General features: G+C 39.7%; 1 protein-coding gene across 1 annotated transcript in view; it reads left to right on the forward strand.

Moving 5' to 3' along the window:
* Nucleotides 1-2,565: 2,565 nt before the first annotated feature.
* The window catches only part of pigg (phosphatidylinositol glycan anchor biosynthesis class G), a 64,833-nt gene continuing 52,941 nt past the window's right edge, over nucleotides 2,566-14,457 (forward strand). Inside the window, exons 1-4 of the mRNA XM_034597701.1 lie at nucleotides 2,566-3,042; nucleotides 4,208-4,413; nucleotides 11,220-11,429; nucleotides 12,282-12,470. Of these exons, the coding sequence (XP_034453592.1) occupies nucleotides 2,889-3,042; nucleotides 4,208-4,413; nucleotides 11,220-11,429; nucleotides 12,282-12,470 (759 nt within the window). The 5' untranslated portion in view covers nucleotides 2,566-2,888. The remainder of the gene's footprint in view (nucleotides 3,043-4,207; nucleotides 4,414-11,219; nucleotides 11,430-12,281; nucleotides 12,471-14,457) is intronic.

Here is a 14,457-nt window from a genome sequence, read left to right on the forward strand (position 1 = left end):
TTCTGTTCATGGTGGCAATTAAAATCCTAAATCCATTCTCAAGGAGGTTCAGTGGAGGGTGAGAGATGTTCGTATTGGCTGGGAGCGGTCAACGTAAAGAAGAACACCATAAAGAGAGGAGAACACTATGATGTACAGTAGTTCAAGAGTCAGAGCCCAACTTATCAAGTAGTCTACTATACTATGCAGTACCTCCATGGCCAGGAAAACCACTCTTGTAAATGGGAAACTGTGAAGTAGTTGTTTAGTAGTAAGTATCAATAAATCTTTACATTATTTTTTGACAGAATATCACTTATTTTGTCTGGGCAACAGTCTAGAAATCCAAAGGTCATTCAAACCTTTATTAATGCTTGAGAAATTTGCCCTATTGATATTGATGTTGAATGAGCAAACATCATGAATGCATAGCCTCATATGAACCTTACAACGTATTTTCACACAAAACAAGGACTTCTGATTTAATCCCCAATCATATGCATTGAAACCATCTTATCTCTTCAAGGCCAGTATGGACAGGAAGAAGGATTACGGTAACCAATAACACTTTCAGCATACGTATGGGCATGTGAATATTGTTTTAAGACAGATTTGAAAACTAGTGAGTCTATCCTTTAATCCCCACGAGCTCTTTAACCGTTGCTGACCCTGACATTTGAAAATACTAACGAGAAGATAGAATTGACTGATATCTGTTTGTGTGTGAGCTGCATTTGTGATTTTACCAGTAGATGGCAGCAGCAGCTCAAACATCCAACAGAGCTGAGAAGAAGTTAAATCCTCCCTCAGCTAATTTCCAATCAGAACTCATCAACCTCAGGCCTCATAAATGTTAGGATGAAATTTGACAAAACTCCAGATAGCCTGCTAATGTATCTTCTACCCAGCTGTTGGAGTTGCACATTGAAAATATCTCATTGTCCCCGTGTGTTGCCTTTTGAACCTTGCAAATCAAAGCAAATCTATGTATTAAAATAAATGTATAGATGACATCAATGAAATTATTAATTATTATTAATTCTTAATATTATTATAGCATAACAAGTTAGCCTGCCATTGCATACTGGGGTATATACAGCATGTGCAGTGTAAAAATCAGCCTTTCAGTGTTTTATTTTTATTGTTTATCCACAACGGCAGTTTCATTAAAAGATATGAGAATCTATATAAAGATACAGCCTGTTAGATAACATGGGTACAAATGATGATGGTGAACTACTGACAGACCAGCAGGACTCAAAGCTTAGGTTGTGGGAGGAGAACAATGAGACCTCCAACTGGTTCAGGTAAACAGAGGACATATGAGTGGGAGGCAAGACATTTTCCAGACTGATGTCAACACAGAGGCTGTTAACAGGCTCTTACTATGCTCTGATGAATAAGTAGGGTGAGGCAGGACTTTGTTCAGATGTCTGATGCACATACACTGTTACATACTGTACGTATTGCTCATGTTCGCTAGTGTGATCACAGCCTGCAAGAAATCTGAGCAGCATCTCTGTTTCTGCTCATCTGATCATGATTTTGAGAAAGAAATGTATTTGTGTTTCAGCTTTGCTTTGAAGTACACTAACTCTCTCTGTACAATAATATAAAAGAAGGAATCAGTGGGGCATCCTGGTATGTTTTGTGGTCAAGATGCATCCCCACATTATAATCACAATGTCCCCAGTCTGCTCCCCTCTGTATCTACACTTCCAAATTATTAAATGGAGGCAAACATTATGCAATAAATGATGTGGAACAATGGCACAGATTAAAATGACTGAGGAACCATATCACCATATGACTTTTTCCTAAAAATGTTGAACGGCAGAATACAAGTCTTGAGGGCTAAAGCCTAAAAAAGAAAAATAGTAGGCAAGATAAAATACCCATGGTCCATCCTGGGCAAATGGAATAATTTGTTAACTTTTGAAGTTATAGTAATTAAATGCAACTCATGCAGCTAACCGCCATAATTGATATAAAAGTATTTTTTTATTTTCAAAAAGGTTAATTCACTGACTCTTTAATTGAATTAAAATAAAATGACATGTGACATGTAGCAGTGTATTGTTTCCCCCCTCTGTGTGTGTGTTTGTGTGTGTAATGACGTTATTATAAAATTGAATTATTCCGATAAATTTATGTCAGGTTTAAACAAAATTATGAGAAACTGTTAATCCTCTGGTAGATTATAATCATAATAATTTTTTATCCATTTGTAAAAGCTTCTTCTCTGTCCATGATATTCTGTTTACATACAACTGGCTCGTATTGACCATATTAGTACTAAATGCAGGCAAGATAAAATAAGATAAGATAAGATAAGATAATCCTTTATTGATCCCCAAATATGGATATTACAACAGCCTGTGTGCAAAAATACAAGATAATAAAATAGAACTATATAAGAACACACAGCAATTACAACTAGATTCTTTTTTTATTGTCCTGTCACTTATTAGATCATTAATATATCTAATTCATTTACATTTTTAAATGCTGCATTTCACAATGTTTATTCTTTTCTCTGCTCACATCACATCCAGACTTAGAGTGGAGGTAAACAATGAGGGGGTTGGGTCGCGTTTTGGTCTTGTTTGGTTCTTTGTTGTTTCCGTAGTTCCGTCCTATCAATGCGGAAGCAGCTTTGAATGGTGACAGCGCTAACTGGTATCAGTGTTTGTATTTGTAATTACGGCTACAAATATCGAACACAAAGACATAGAACTAAAAACCAGCACGTGTGGCTTTGTAACGTGCAGTTTGACGGAGCCTCCATTTGAAATGTGAACTCATGGCTTCCTATCTTTCCCTGTTTGTTGATGAACTGGTGCTAGCTCGCAGGTGAAATCACTCTCACCAACTTACTCGTTTCATGAAAGACTCCAGCAGCCGGCAAAATGAAAGTCCGCTCGTCTGTTTTCGCCTCGTTCATCTTGATATTCGAAGTGATCGGCTTCGCTCTCTTCCTGCGGGGATTCTTCCCTGTGCCCGTCAAGTCGTCTCTGTCATCCAAGAACAAACTGTCAGATCTGCCCGCGGAGCCGCTGTCAGGTGAGTGTGAGCTCGGTTTGTGTACAGATAATGTGCACTGCTCAGAAACATGAAGGGAACACTTCGTCATCACAGTAGAACAGTTAAACTCCAGGGATCAATCTGTCCATTTAGGAAGAGCAAGTGTTTGTGAATCAGTTTCAGATGCTTTGGTGTAAATGTGACAACAAGTGCAATGGAGGCAAAAGCAAGACAAGCCCCAAACAGGGAATGGTTTTACATGTGTTGGCCACAGACAGCTGCTCTCTCTCCTTATCCTTCCTGACTGATTCTTCTCTAGTCTTGTGTTCTGCTGGTGTCCTTGTCACTACTGGTAGCACGAGTCAGTACCTGCAGCCAGATCAGGTTGCACAGGTAGTCCAGCTCCTCCAGGATGCCACATCCATACGTGCAGTCACAAGAAGCTTTGCTGTGTCTCCCGGAAAAGTCTCAAGAGAACAGAGGAGACACCAGGAGGCCAGCAGTTACACGAGGAGAGCTGGACAAGGCCGTAGAAGGGCATCAAACCAGCAGCAGGACCGGTTTCTGCTCCTTTGTTTGAGGAGGAACAGGAGGAGCACTGGCAGAGCCGTACAAAATGACCTCCAGCAGGCTACTGGTGTGCATTTTCCTGACCAAACTGTCAGAAACAGTCTCCATGAGGGCAACATGAGGGCCAGACGTCCTCTAGTGGGACATGTGCTCACAGCCCAGCACCGTGCAGCTTGATTGACATTCGCCAGAGATCACTAGAATTGACAGGTCCGCCACTGGTGCCCCTGTCACAGATGATAGTAGGTTCACAATGAGCACATGTGACAGGCGTGAAAGAGTCTGGAGATGCTGTGGTAACGTTATGCTGCCTGTTACATCATCCAGCCTGACCAGTTTGGTGGTGGGTCAGTGATGGTTTCAATGTTTTACTTAGACTTTTCAGTGTGGCCTTTACTCCAGGCCTCAATAGGTTGATGATTTTGGTTTCCATTGACCGTTTTTACGTCATTTCGTTCTCAACAAATTATCCAATGCACATCAGTAAAGATTTTCAACTTGAATAATTCATTCATCAAGATCTGATGTGTGATTTAAGTGTTCCCTTTATTTATTTTTTGAGCAGTGTATATATGTGCGAGTATGAGCCTGTATATATCTGTTAAAACTCACAAAATGTCCTCTTGAATTACAGGGAGCTCTCCTAACTCCTCTCGCCTGCCCCAGCCTCTGTTTAAGCGGGTGGTGATAATGCTGGTGGATGCCCTGCGGGAGGACTTTGTGTTTGGACCCAATGGTCGCATGTACATGCCCTACACCAGACATGTGGTGGAGAGGAGCTCATCACACAGTTTTGTGGCCAAGGCAAAACCCCCCACAGTCACCATGCCCAGGATCAAGGTGAGACACTTTCTCTTAGGTGCATCATGAAGTGCAGGGTCAGATGTCAAGTTATTCTCCAGATGGCACAATTACTAATTTTGTTTTGATGGCTATGGAACAAACTGCAAATACATTTTTAGAGAACAGTTTGGATTGAACTGCTGACCTTGTGGTTAGTGGGCAACCCACTTGACCCCCTGAGACATGTGCTCTAAATGTTCCATGAAATGGCGAAACCCCAAATTTTCACAAATCGACAGCGGTTGGTCGTCCAGAACAATGAACTCGACACATTTGTTGTTTATCTTTCTTTCTTTGAGACTGTTTTGTCGAATTCATCACAAATTTTTAAGTTTAACAGAGGGCAACTTTCCAGTGACAGTACTGCTGCTATTGAGTGGCGAAGATTTTATTATTTCTAGGGAGAAAAATAAAATAGTTTCAAGTGCTCACCCGATGCACAACCTGGCATTTTCGGCAATATCGGAGGCATTTCTGATGCTGATATCGCTATCGGAACATCTCTAATAAATTTACTATAGTGAGTCAGCCTTACAGATCTAGTTACACCAGTTGTTTTCAAAAATACATTTTCATCTTGTGTTTAGAACAAAGGCAAAAACTATATAAATTAAATATTAGATACACATCTGTAACAGCCTGTAAACCATCACTTTCATCTGTTATAATGGCTGTTGTGATTTATATTTTCTTATTGTCAACCTATCCCATAAAAGGATGAAAGCCAACAATGATTTAGTCTGTTTTAAATGCCTTCTGGAGCTCAACCCCAAGCACATCGCATGGCAAAAAACATCAATGTTAGTGGTAAAATAAACATCTTTATTAGGAACACTTGTGCACTTACTTATTCAAGCAGTTATTACATCAGGAAATCATGTGGAAGCAGAGTATTTTATGAAAATCATACAGATTTGAGGTGTTTATAAAACAATGGATCTCTTGGGATTTTCACCCACAACCGTCTGTAGAGTTTTTTTTTGGCTAACTCAAAAAACATCCAGTGAGCAGCTTATCCCAGTGACAATGCTCAGAGTGTTTGGAGCTGACAGACTATGGTAACTCAGATAACCACCTTACAAGTGTGCTGAGCCGAAAAGCACATCTGGATGAACAACACGTCCAACATTGAGGCTGATTTTCTACAATAGCACTTCCACTCCTGTCAGTCAATAAGAATGTGAGGCTGCAGTGGCACAAACTCTGAAAAAACTGGACAGTTGAAAACTGACAAGTGTAGCCTGGTCTGATGAATCTGGATTTCTGCTGAGGCCACAGATGACAGCGTCAACATCATGAGTCTGCGGAGTAAACCTGTCTGTGTCAACAATCTGGGCTGATGGTGCTGACCATGTTCATCCCTTCATGGCCTCAGTTTACCATCTGCAAATGGCTCCTTCCAGGAGGATAATGCTCCAGGTGACAAAAGTCTGGTCTCAAACTGCTTTTTTAACAGTAAGTTCAGTGAATATGAGTCGAGGAGGACGCCTTTAGGACGTAGTAGGACAGGAGCAGCTTGAATGTGCAGCTGATAAAGCTTTAGATAAAGTGTGATGCAGTCATTTCAACATGGAACTGTATCTCAAAGTTTCCAACAACCCGTTGGTATGGTGTTCCTAATAAAGTTCTCACTTAGTATTAAAATGTTTTTAAAATATATATTCATTTTCCGAACATTAAGTTCCTAAAGCTAAAGCAGATGCAGTCTAATAGAACAGCTCTGCAGTCCATCCAAATATTCAGTTCATTTTGAAATATGTTTATTCAATTTATAGTTTACTTTGGAGGCTGGAGATCCAGCCATCCATTTATTATCTATACTGCTTCGCCTCTTAGGGGGAGCTGGAGCCTATTGTAACTATATAGTAAGAGATAATTCTTATATATAACACCCTTAAAAATTATTTATATATATACAAATCCACATTCAAAATATTTATGTAAAATGCTAGGATCATTCTGAAATGAGTGTTTTTAGCCTATAATTACATGTTAGATTCCTTGGCAGAATTTGAAACGGGTGAAAACACGCTGCGTTGCCACATTTGGAGGATGTGTCATGCTGACGAGAATATTTTGGGAGCAGGAGGGAATTACAGTCATGTCATGTGCGGCTTGCATGACAGTTGGTGGTGCTGAAACACACAAAGATTGTGGGCAGACTGGGAAAGAGTCAGGGTGTTGTTTCAGTGGTGTTGGAGACATTTTGCAGAGGAGAGGGAGTTATTCTCCAGGAAAAAAAAAAGAGCAGCTCGGTCGAGTCCATATGGGCTCTGGGCAGTGCTGAGCTGGTGGGAAGGAATCTAACTGAAGCTGTCAGGTTAAGCAGAATATTCGGTCTCAGTGTCAGAGGGCAGAATAAAAGGCAGCATTCACGATTTAGCAGTGGTGGGAGGAGCGGGATGTGTCAAGCTGTTGTATAGATGGAGGAAGATGGGAGCCAAAAGGCGGCCCCAGAGAACCCTGCTGAAGATACACAATGTGGTCAGACAGGTAGACTGGGAGCGATGAGAGTGCACACTCAGCAGTGCGGCGAAGACCACGTGTTGGTCAACAGTGTCAGAGAGAGTGAGCGATGAAGAGGAGGAGGAGCAGAAATCCTCTCTGAAGACTGATCCTACTCACTTATGATTGGAGCAGCTTACAATCATCAGCAATTATTATTAATAGAATTTATATCATGGTTTTATTTATTGAACAAGTGAGTTAATGATTTAGCCCAGACAATGTCAAGACTGACAAAGGTTAAAATCACCAGATCACAAAACCCTGTATTAAAATACTTTCAAATTGATAGTAAATTATTAAAATCACATATTTTTGACATGGTCCAATCAGTATCTACCCTAAACTTCAAGTTGATTAGTTTACTATCACATGACACAAAGAAAAGCATCAAATGATCACAATGTATAAGAACTAGTGAATGTTTGGTATTTTTGCCAAATCTGTGACTTTTCAAAACAACCTCGAGCCGTAAGAAAACAGCTAAAACCAGACAGTCCGCAAAACTCCAGTTACACTGAAACCATCTGATCAACATCCAGTCAGTAGGAACTAAGAGTTATATTTGGTTGATTCATTATTGAACTAAATGTTTCAGCTCTTGGCTGGAACATATTAAAAGAGAAAAGATGACAAATGGACATTATACTTTCCCAGAGCCTACAGTGTTAGCATTGCCTTCAGTAGCTTGTTCTATACGACCAACGTCCAGTTTAGTTTATTATCGTATATGAGAAAGAAAATCATCAAATCTCCATTTTGAATGGGCAGTTAACAAAAGCTTTTGATCACTAGTTGTCATATTTCCAGCTTTCTGTTTTCTTACTACGTAAAGCAGCCTTGGATACCTTAACAGGCACAGTATAAATCCAAGTTATTGTTACTTCTATGATCACTTTTATATTTAAATGGGTCACATAAAACGACAGCTGACCTGGATTGAGGGGGACGTGCAGGGAGACAGATGTTTCCCCCCATAATCCAAGGGTTTAAAGAATGATGAAGAGATGATGGAGAGAAAAAGCTTGACGGCAGCTCGGAAAAACAACCTTGTCAAAAGATGCATTGATAGGAAGAGAGAAGGGTATGTGGAGGGAAATCTTTGAGAGGAAATTCCAAATCAAATATTTTAGATTTAGAAGGACAAGCATGGAGGGTTTATGTCCCACCAGATGTATTCAGTAAAGTAAATGGACAAGGTAGAGAAATTGAAAATGTCACCTTCTCAACAGGGTGAGTTTGATTTGCAGATCTGCTGAGAGCTTTTATCTATAAACTCTGCAGGATGGACAGTTCATCACATTCTATGGGGATGGTTAGTGTATTCAGTAGACAACACCTTAATAGAGGTAACTGCACTACTTTATAATCCGCCATTATTTATTGACAAACCTCTAAAAAAATAAAATACTAACAAATTTTTAATTGATTCTTGAAATAGAGTTGAGACTTATTTAGTCGAGGGGCTGATATAAATGAGATCAACACAGCCTAGCGTAATGAAATCCCACAAGACATTGCTGCCAAGTTTTTGGCTCGCTGTCACACTGCAGCTGATGTGTCACAGAAACAAGCATACGGTCAACGCTCTGAGGCAGCACATTATTCTGTCCGGGAATCGAGTGCTCAGGCTAACTGCAACTGTATTCAAAATGCATGTTATCCTTAGAGCTTTATTAACATCGGTGCTGAGATTAAATGTATCAATCACATCTTTGAGGTGTGGAAATGCACCAGTAGGGGGCAGTATAGATCAGCTGCCATTTGTTGCCTACTATCACTGCATTGCACCCAATTAACTGGTGTGGCACAGCTAAGTATCCTAAATCATAATCTCTCAGTGGCATAGCCTTTACACACATTAGACCCCACACTCCCTCCACTGAGTCTAATGAAGTTACAATCTCAATGGACACATACACACAGCTGAGTCTTATTCAGTCACACAGTTAGATTTTATTGTCTAGTTCTTGGTCTCTACTTTTCTCTACTTTTTTTTTATTAAGGGCTCGGCAGCAAACAAGTTTTAACTCCGGGAACACCACCCGGCAAAATGCCACTAAATTTAATGATTCCAATTTCGTTGGCCTGTCTAACCGTGACGGGAAGAGAGAGGAAGTTACTTTTCCTCCATGGTCCTGTATTCACATGAGGCCAGTTGAGCCGCTCTTTCAGAATGGCGCAGCGGTCAGTGGACATTACCGAGGTGCTGGATTTGGACAATGAATTCAGTTAATCATAACAGCAGCAGCCGCCGCCGCCGCAGCAATGCACTGTGGGTGTCTGAAGGGCTCGTATCTGCTCCGGTAGTATGGACACAGTTGATCAGCTGCATAATTTGTCCAATATATTACCTCCATAGGTATTATGTGGTAATAAGGCCAGAGAAGATTGAGGGCATTTTCATGTAAATGTTGGAAAGTCGTCTTTTCAGCAGTCGCTCAGAAGCATTCGCTGAAAAGGAAACTGGACTCTCGCCAGACTCAGAGACTTGAAGTCACAGCTCCTTCCGTCTGTGTTTTGGCACCTTTTCAAGTTTTCTGCACTGTGCCAGACACTGTCTGTATACCCAACTGATATTGTATTTGACATTTAAGCAGTGGCACGTCGCAAACTTAGACACACACTGCAGGCCAGTAATTAGGTTGATGAGTTACTGATTCGTTTAGACAGATTCTCCATTCGAAATTTAAAGATTTAACCTTTTTAAACTGTCAATGTTTACATGTCTAAAGATAATTATTACAATAGAATCACACGTCATTGTGTTTATCATTTAAAGTCAAAGTGTGATTTTATTAGTCAGACGAGCTCTGTTAATAGACTGGGAGCCTCGGTGAGACCGAAGAGGCAGAAAGAGAAGACTGCTATGGAAGTGGAACAATTCGTCTCTTCCTGAAACGAGCATCTGCACTGGCAGGAGCAAAACAATTGTAAGGAAGGAAGTGGTAAATAATGGAGCTCAGAAACAAAGATCACAAAATAGTTTCATCTTAAGTTTCCAGCTGGAGAATAGGAGACACAAAATCAGCACAGGAATTTTGTTTTAAGTTTAAAGACTGATTTTGGCTCTTAAGTGAAGGTTGTGGTTTTAAACTCTATGAGCAGAGAATGACAATTGATAGCAAAACATTTTATAAATCCTTCATATCACTATATATATATATATAGGACTTTAGTTATATTGCTAATGATAAAAATGATATTGCAATAATTATTGATATTGTTTTATTACCCAGGCCTAATCAAGACTCAACACATTAATAAAAACAACATGGTCCTAGGGATAGATACTGAAAGTGTAATAGAAAATAAAGGGAGCTTTATGTCTTGTCAGTTCTTAAAGCCTTCCTACCCTTCATTGTGGGGGTGTGACAGTCTTAGTTTATTGCTATTTGTCTCTTGTGTCTGTGAAGTAGACACAGAGTTGCTACAAAACAGCTAAAGTGCAGCTCACACAACCACGCACAAACTGCTTCAAAGTGTTTCGCAAGCAAAAAAAACATCACTAATATATAAAAGCTGATAAATGCACAAAATCCCCCAGTGTGAAGTGACAAACAGGGATATATAAGGACAAATACATCAGTGATAAACTGGGTAAAGTAGCGGTTTTAAAAAGAGATTTGAAAGATGACTCTGAATTTGCCTGCCAGCTCCCTCGGGAGGCTCCTCTAACACCTTGGCCCTCACACAATAACGGCTGGTCAACTCTGATTTTAGCTCCGATTTCAGAGCATCCTGGACAATCTCAGGCTGTGCACCGGGCAGCTCACAGGGGGGTTTAAATAACTGTGTTTGCTGCCAGCATCTGCAATCTCACGTCTCCTTCAGTGCATGAAGACAAGGCCTTTGTACTCCCCCCTCGACGATCCACCACACTCTCTCCTGACTTCCAAAACAGGCTGTGTTTTCCTTGTCAGTCAAATCGAGGCCAGTGTTGTTTTACTGCAGATTCCATGATGAAATCAGTAGAAATTATACTTCATATATATCATCTGTCCTCCTGATTCAGCTTTCAGTTTCCATCTGTGGCTGCAAGATTGGTCTGGGGATGTGGGAATAAGTCAGGTGTCTGAAGTGAATTCCTTGTAGTTACCAAACAGACAAAATGGATATTAATGGATTTGATTTGTTTTGTAGATTATCAATATTGAATCAGAAACTGTTTTTAACACTGACCTCCAGCACAAATCTAAAGTAGCCGGATTAATATGACGCAACTTTAATGTTGTATTACGCCATTTGTAGACATTGATTGTTCACAGGACAATAACAAAAAACCCTTCCCTCCTCAGGCTATCACCACTGGCACTATCCCAGGCTTCATTGATGTGGTAATGAACCTAAATTCTCCTGCCCTGCTGGAAGACAACCTCATTTGGCAGGCCAAAGCAGCAGGGAAGAGGATAGTTTTCTACGGAGATGACACCTGGGTCCGCCTCTTCCCCAAACACTTCATGGAGTACGACGGCACCACCTCCTTCTTTGTGTCCGACTACACTGAGGTACGTGCGAGTCAGCCGGGGTTTAGCTTCGTGAAGGATATGAGTGATGGGTTTGTATGTTTATATCGATCAAGGAATCTTTCTTTATAGTTTTGCAGCGTGAGTTTTGCAGCCTCATGTGCTTCATAATGTAAATATGACAACTTTGCTTTACATAGAATGATTCATAAAACAATCTACTAATTGTATTATTTGCTATACAACTCAGATTTATGGGCGCTGTTCATGAAACAAAATGAGTCATTTTCCTTTGTGCAAATGAATTTGATTACATAATGCGACAATGTAATTAATGCACAGGTTCCTCCATTTTTCATAGACCGCTTATTTTTGCATGTTAAACCACACCATAACCCTGAACATACAACATACAACAAAAACTTTATGTGACATCTTAAATATTAATTGTTTTTATGTATCTATTCCGTGTAATATGCTGAGCATGTATGTCTGGAAATGATTTAGTTGGTATGAGGCCAAGTTATCAGCATTAAAGGGTTGAAGACGGGTGATAAACCTGGGAGCCAACAAACATAGCAGACAAAAAACTTGTCATCAATTAGTTCTCTAGTGGAGCTACAAATGTACTGTGGGACTGTCTGAAGTCTTGTTTACACTAAAATATTGGTGGTGAAGAATTTTAAGCCATTTACCTGAAATGAAGGATGTGGGTATATCTGCCAGAAAATATTTGATCTGGAATAATCAGACAATCAAGTGGCTCAATCATCACAGCTCCATGTGAGAAGCTTCTTTGGGATTTAAATTTGCTGGAGTGAATTTTGAATCATCGAGTCAACCTCAACAGATTACGAGTTGAAATCAGTAAACGTATATCTTGTTTCCATTCAGGTTGACAACAACGTGACCCGTCATTTGGATAGCACCCTGAAGAGAGATGACTGGGACATTTTGATCCTCCACTACTTGGGCCTGGACCACATCGGTCACATCAGCGGACCCCACAGTTCACTCATCCAGCCCAAACTGCTGGAGATGGATGACATCCTGAAGAAAATTCACGGTGCCCTCATTTCCAAGGTAACGCCATTCTCAGTTTCCACATGATGCTTCACTTTAAAATTATTTGCATGTTCTGTTGCAATTTATTTACATACATATAGAGTAAAAGATTTTACAAAGATTTCCCACATGGTGTATGAATTTCATATGGAAGCTTAAAGCTTCAATAAAAAATACATTTGGATTATGAATAATGGTGAAAAGGAGAGTGAGGCTAATATGTTTTCATTTTAAAACAGTTTTCTAAATCTAAAATGATCTCTCGGTGTTTTAGCTCCATATGAGTAATAATCCCTGTCCATACTAAAACACCTGAAAACACATTTCACGTGACCATTCACGTACTATGAGCATGTGCATGGAGGTCTAAGTGCTTACTACATTTTGCATTCATCGTCGTGAGTCGTGACTGATAAGAACCAATCAGGTGTTAAGAAAACTTATCTGTACTAATGAAGTCAACACAATTAGTCAATCAGTCATTTATTCAGAAAGCGGCTAAATATGTTGGACAAATATTTTGATACTTAAATAATCATTAATCAGTTATTTCACGTTTTAAGCCAACGAACCCGAGTCCCATCCCGGGTCCTCTGTAATGATGGTTGGCTGTTATTCTTGATCTTATAAATCATAAACTGAATATATCAGTAAAGCTCTCTGGAGCAGTGGTCAATCAAAACAAGCAATCTGATGAGGACATCATTATTTCAGAAAGGGTAAGTGCATTTAAGCCATTTTCTGACATTGTTAGATGTAGAATTGTTTTGACTAAATGAGGCCACAATATGTAAAATACACATGCAATATAGAGCTTGGGTCGGGGTTGTGTCCCAAGTGGTGAGGATATGTGCAATGCAGCTTTAAATCCACTCACCATATTTTATTAATCCAATAAAATACAACTGGCAGATGTTTTAAAAATGAGCTCACTTGTGCTCAATGAAACAAAATCAATAGGAGTGAAATACATACATTTCATATACAGTCATAAGCAGTTTTTGGTTCCTTCAAATCTTTAATGTGAAGTAATTGTGGAATGTTGCCATGAAAACTATATATTTATACACAGAGGTAATTCCAGAATGTAAATGCACTGAATTGCAGTTGCTAAAAAATGACATTTGATGTCATGGAAATCCTGAGGATTAGAGCTTTAACCTATTAGTTATATACTCACTCGATTTGAAGACTGGCTTTGCTTCTACTTTTCAAATCAAGTTAATTGGACTAATTTGCTCTCTGCATCTCAGCTGCTGCTCCGTTTAACTCTGGCTCGTCGACATCTGTTTCTCTCACCTTCCACTTACAGTACAATGTTCCAATAGTATCGTTATCATCTTAAGAGTTTCCAGGGTTGTAGTCGAGTATGCTAATATGTATAGTTAATAATTAAATGTGATTCCATCAGATTTATTTTGTTATCCTCCTTGTTTTGGATGGTCTTTTAATTACAGGGGTAATTTGTGTTGTGTCTCCAGCAGTTATGATGTTATCTCTTGCAGCAGCCACACAGATTTAATAAACTGTTAAGCCTTTTCTCTTACTGTATCTTTCTTTTTGTCTCGGATCACTGCAGGTTTCATGGCCTTGTTTTCTCTGTGTGGTCTGACAGCTGTGCATGCATTATGTTTTCGCGCCACATGTGTTGTTAATAGGTGTTGTCTCACTGTCATTCACTTGTGTATAGCGTGTATTTAGATTGTCATGTCATGTTCAAACAAGCGTACAGCCGCCCTCCTCTTTCTCGTGGTTTCATGTGGCTGGGGTTTTGTGAGAAAACATAAGATAATTGCACATATCCTAGGTAAGTTTTCCTATTTTTGCAAGCGATACATTTGAGGGTGTTTACGGAAATGACTCAACATTTCACCATGTCCCTCAAAGTTGTTAATTCAGTCTGGTTAAATTCTGTCTCTCCAGGCTCGTGGCGATATCTGCATGTTGTGGGTCATGGCAACCACAACATGCTCCCAGTGAGCACTTTCAATGAAATGTGTTTGAA

This window comes from Hippoglossus hippoglossus, chromosome 10 (assembly GCF_009819705.1).
Source record: "Hippoglossus hippoglossus isolate fHipHip1 chromosome 10, fHipHip1.pri, whole genome shotgun sequence".
Taxonomy (NCBI): domain Eukaryota; kingdom Metazoa; phylum Chordata; class Actinopteri; order Pleuronectiformes; family Pleuronectidae; genus Hippoglossus; species Hippoglossus hippoglossus.